This window comes from Octopus bimaculoides, chromosome 22 (assembly GCF_001194135.2).
Source record: "Octopus bimaculoides isolate UCB-OBI-ISO-001 chromosome 22, ASM119413v2, whole genome shotgun sequence".
Taxonomy (NCBI): Eukaryota; Metazoa; Mollusca; class Cephalopoda; order Octopoda; family Octopodidae; genus Octopus; species Octopus bimaculoides.
In genome coordinates, this window is record NC_069002.1 from 64,774 (window position 1) to 70,480 (window position 5,707).

A 5,707-nucleotide genomic window follows, 5' to 3' on the forward strand; every position below is an offset into this window, starting at 1 on the left:
AAAAAAAAAAAAAAAAAAAAAAGCAGCAAGGCCACTTACTAGTTGATATGTGGTTTGACATCCATCAAGTGCTAGGTGGGCTTGGTGATTAACTCACAAACTAGTTCTTATAATGACTTCAAAAATATTAGTAACTTTGTTAAGGCGGCAAGATGGCAGAATCATTAGCATGCCAGATAGAATGCTTAGCAGCATTTCATCTGTCTTTATGTTCTGAGTTCAAATTCTGCCAAGGTCAACTTTTCCTTTCATATTTCAAAGTCGATAAAATAAGTACCAGTTGAGTACTGAGGTCAATGTAATCCACTAGCTCCCCCCCCAAAAAAAAATTGCTGGCCTTGTGTCAAAATTTGAAACTAATATTAATAACACTTTCAGTTAAATAAATGCAATCAGCAAATTCATTGGTAAAATAAAACTATTGAAAATGTAATTGGTTTCATAAGAGTTATAACTTGAGATTTAAAAAAAAAATTTATTTTATATAATAGCAATGACAGTAACACACTGAACTATGTACATATAATCAGGATTTCAAACCTTACTATTTCAGTCAGTGAAAGTTATAGAACCAAGGCCTGCTTCAGTATCAATGTTTCTTCTAAGCTGCAAGACAGTGCAGTCACTGTATTGGTCAGTGCACATCAAAATGCTACAAGTCATTTTAATTTAGAAAATATATGATTCATAAGCTGTATGAAAGATTGAAGGCTGCACACTAGGTTTCAGTATGTATTCAAAGTATCAACAGCTGGGAAACAGTAGACGAAACACTGCTCGGTTTACCTGGCTGACAAAAAAGGTTGAGCAACTGTTTGTCAATCAAAATTGCTGAGTTGTTAGCAATAAGAAAAAGCAACAATTTTAAACAATACAAATTTTCAAAATAATTTTTTCACCCAAGTGACAATTTTTTTTTCTTTGTGGGTTTATAAGAGGAGAACAGAGCAGTAGTAGGACTTTGGGTGAAAGGATAACACTAGCTCCTAAAATAGGGATCCTCCTTTGTTTCCTGTAAAATTTTCTTCACAAGAAATCTTATGTGACAGGGCCTGCTAACCCTACACCCGACCTCCACTTGGGAAGGTGAGGTTTGTATTGTGTATTAGGAAGAAGCTCCATACTTACATTGGGAACAATGTGAAGCAAATGAACATAAAACAAGAGGAAGTGGCGAAATCTATGAAGGAAAACCTGAGCACTTTCACACCACAAACACACATGTATACATAAGATGAAACTTCTGCCTGTCAAGGCTTTGGTTGGCTCAAACATGTAGTAGAAGACACTTGCCCAAGGTGCCATGCTGTGGAATTGAACCCAAAACCATAGAATTGGAAAGCAAGCTTCTTACTACACAATTTTTTCTCAAATCTATTTAAAAAAAAAAAATTAACCAGCTTTAGTTATCTCAATAAATAATGAATATTATACTAAAAATTTGTTTAAAGAAATAGTTTAATTTATATATGCTTCAGTGACATAAATAGTAATATGAACCGGGAACCATGTGGTTGCAAAGCAAACTTCTTATAACACAGCCACACCTGCAAGGCTGATAAGTTAACCACAGCTTCTTCATATGCAGTCAGGTGTTGTCCCATGTTTCCATAGAGAGTAGGGTGATGTCACTTAATATTGCTTCTCTATATTTGTGTGAGATGTCCTTTCACCCCAAAAGCAGCCCTGAGTGCACTGTTTGATCCTGAGCAGACCAACGAAGAGCAGACTGTCTTTTTTCTATTTGTAGCACACTGCACAGTGCTCCCCCTACCACCACCACCACTTTTGCTATTTGTTTTGATGATAGCATTTGATTTGATGGAGATTTGGTTGATATTTCTAGCAGGGCAAGTGACCACATAGGATTATTATAAACACTGATGTCCAGCCATTATGTCTTGTTACAACTACTGTCTGTTATTAAAAATAAATACAAAATCACTTCATCTCTTAGCTATTCCAGACAAATGCAAACTATATGTGTATATATTATTGCTAAAATTACCCACAACAGCTGTTTCCATTCTAGGATCAGACCTAAGTATTAGCAGCTTCCTGTAGTATATATATATATATATATATATATATCCAAGAGAAAATCAACACTAACAGATGATGACAGAGTTCACGTTATGTATGTAAACCGTTTATCTTTTACTTGTTTCAGTTACTAGACAAAAGCCATGCTGGGCACCATTTTGAAGAATTTTTAATCAAATGTATTAACCCCAGTACTTTTTTTTTTTTTAAGCCTGGTACTTACTCTGTTGATCTCTTTTACTGAACCATGAAGTTATGGGGATGTAAACACACCAACACTGGTTGTCAAGTGCTGGTAGGGGAAAACACAAAGACATGCATGTGTACACACACACACACACATGACATACTTCATTTAGTTTAACCAAATCAACTCACAAGTCTTTGATTAGCCACAGGCTTTAGTAGAAGACACTTGCCTAAGATGCTATGCAATGGGACTGAGCCCAGGGTCATGTAAATGGGAAACAAGCTTCTTACCACACAATCATATCTAAGCTAATGTTTGTTGCAATTATTACCACCTGACTTCACATATACAAAAACAATGTTCCAACCCAACTTTAAATTGGCAGAACTGTTAGAAAGGCAAATCAGATGCCTTGCAGTATTAGCTCTAGCATTGTAAAAAGTTGTGGGAACTGCTTTAATCTTCTGACGAAACGAAATCATCATCTAATGTCCATTTTCTATGCTGGCATGAGTTAGATGGTTTGACTAGAGCTGGTAAGCTGGAGTGTTGCATCAGGCTCCAGTTACCTATTTTGGCTTGGTTTCTAGGGCTGGATGCTTTTCCTAATGCCAACAACTTTACAGAATGTACTCGGTGCCTTTCACATGTCACCAGCACAAGTGCCTCGTACGTGTCACTGGCACAAGTGCCTTGTACGTGTCACTGGCATGGTGCCTCATACGTGTCACTAGCCCAAGTGCCTCTTAGATGTCACCAGCATGGGTGCCTTTTATGTATTGCAAGAAAATGATTTACAACAACAACAAAAAAACATATTCACTGTACCATGTCCTAAAACTAAATGAAGAAATTTTAAAATTTGGTCCACAAACTAGATTAGAACATAACATCTTCCTGATGTATTGGGTTTGTGGGTAACCCTCAAATAGTTGCCCATGACTGCCATGTCACAGAGACATTCAAACAGATTTAGCTACACATAATCTACAACAACCACACAAGCTATGCAGTCACTTGACCTACTAGAAATAAAATCCAAATTTCCCTCAAATCATGCTGGGGTTGTAAGTAAAGATATATACATTGAACAATGTAGACCTTGATAAACACAAAGACAAGACAGTCACAAGTAGAATGCCTTTGGATCATATCAGAACTAAGCTGAGGTTAATAAGCAATACCACCACCAACAATAATAAGAAAGTCTTTGTTTACCTCTTCCTGGGCTACAATTGTCACCTGACTACAAGGTTCAGGTAAATCAAGCTTGAACGCCTCATTAAGAAGCAAAGTAACATCATTCTTTTCAGTGCGGTTACTGATTTCGGCAAGTAGATTGAGGAAACGGTAGAAGATCTCATACCAAGGAAGGGAACTGAAATAAATTAAATACAAAGAACACCTGATCACAATAGCAAAGAGCAGATAACCCTTTTGATCTTAACCCACCAGAAACCACCTTCCCTGGTTCTATGGCATAAGACCACCATCCTTTGTATATTTAAATCCATCATAATATAGGCTGAGTCAAAAGTCACACACCAAAGCATTTGGCATTTTATTTATATTATGTTATTATTCTTATTGTTATTATTAATTTCTTTCATCATGTACTTGTGTATTCATCATTCCTTTATTCTATTCAATTTTAGAAAAATTGAAGTATGTCTTTGACAATTCCAGAGTGTATTGGACTTATTTTGTGCCTGACTTTTGACCTACTCTGTAATTAAGAAATCTTTTTTGTTAACTTTGCATTAAATGTCAATTTAATAATGGAGAAGTTATTTATTTTATTAATTCACTCTAAATCTTAACTATTTTTAACAGAATTGGTCCAGAAAAATAGGCAATGTAATGATGATGGACTCTAAACTCCTGGTGGAGTTACAGGAGCAGGTTCACAGTATTCTAAACTTGGCAGCACCCAACCCTTCCCTGGTGTGAACATGTCAATTTCTGTGTGTTTGTGTGTGTGTGTGTGTGTGAGAGAGAGAGGGGGGAGGGGAGGGGAGTGACAGCAAACAGATTGACAGACAGAGAGTGAAGAGAGAAAAAGAAGAATCAATTCCAGTACAAAACTGGCACTTTGTCTTTCATCCTCTCAAAGTTGATAAAGTTGACCTTGGCAGAATTTGGGAGCAGAGAGCCAGAATGAATACCATAGGAACTAAATGTTAGGCAACTGCCAAAATGCCACATTGTATTTCATTAGAAATATTGACACAGAACAATTAAGAGAGAAAGAGAGTGATGCAAAAGAAAATTTCAAAAAGTCAATACTTCCAAAATTAAGAAAATAAAAGCAACATTAATATGATAAAGTCAAAAGTGGTTAGTAACATTTGTTTCCTAACATTCCCCGCTACCACTAATAAACAACAACACAACGGGTTCACTTACCTGAGTATACACAGGCATGTTTGAGCACTAGTAGCATGTCGACAGAATCCATAAGTAAACTTACTCTTCGTATCAGTAAGTACAAAGGTAAAATAGTCAACGGCAGCACTGAAAGAGCAATACCAATAATCCTAATAGTGTTTAGTAACAGAGAGAGTCATAATGGGGTTTAACAATATATCAGTATGTTGTAATCAATAAATGCTAATAAATAACCAATTGAAAGAAATTAAAGAAGTTATCCGATTGGTTCATAGCACCAGTTCTTACCAGTACAGCTTTTAATTTACTTACGGAGAAAAGGAAATAGAATGCAAAGATTGAAGGATGAAGTATGGCTTAGTCACAAGAGGAAAAGCAATGTCTATGACCTTTTTTACAGTCCGTAAGTCTAGTGAGTGGAATGAAAGAAGTTATTTTCAGATAGGAAACCTGCTATGATTACTTACATCAGAGAAGATTATTCTCAAGGCACTCATAGGCTAGGTGAGAGAAGGGTATGGCAAAGAACAAAAATGGCCATTCACCCAAAATTTCACTCACATAATTTTGTTTGGCCTGAAGTACAGAAAGGTACCATACAGTCTGATCAAACCCAGAATGATGTTGCAAAGTAAAATCCAGAATCACACATGCACAACCATACAAAAGGTTCATGTGATGAGAAATTTTTTACATGAAACAGAACATATTTATGAATATAATGTACGAACAAGAAAACAGATGTACCTTTAGTGAAGTCCAATCTGTTGCAAGCATTTAGGCGATGGCTCTGGTTTGAGGATACCTACAATCCCCACCCCCCACTTACCAACCAGCTGCAGGGTCCTTGGAAAGAGTCACAAGCACAGCACCTTTTCCTTGACTAAGCAATTAACCAGAAGAAAAAACTAAACATAATCCTCAACTAATTTAAAAGAATCATACTGAATACAATCTTACCATTCTGTTGAACAAGGGTAAGCAAACTTTGGAACATCTTTTAAAATTCCCTGAAACAAACAAGGAAAATACAGTAAAAAATAAAGCATATATATATATATATATATATATATATATATATATATA

At 35.9% G+C, this 5,707-nt stretch overlaps 1 protein-coding gene across 1 annotated transcript in view; it reads right to left on the reverse strand.

Annotated features, from left to right (window-relative positions):
- The window catches only part of LOC106881781 (DENN domain-containing protein 1A), a 109,919-nt gene that overhangs the window by 57,525 nt on the left and 46,687 nt on the right, over nt 1-5,707 (reverse strand). The window contains exons 5-7 of the mRNA XM_052975831.1: nt 5,582-5,631; nt 4,640-4,747; nt 3,452-3,611 (exon numbers count right to left, since the gene is read on the reverse strand). Coding sequence (XP_052831791.1) covers nt 3,452-3,611; nt 4,640-4,747; nt 5,582-5,631 — 318 coding nt within the window. The remainder of the gene's footprint in view (nt 1-3,451; nt 3,612-4,639; nt 4,748-5,581; nt 5,632-5,707) is intronic.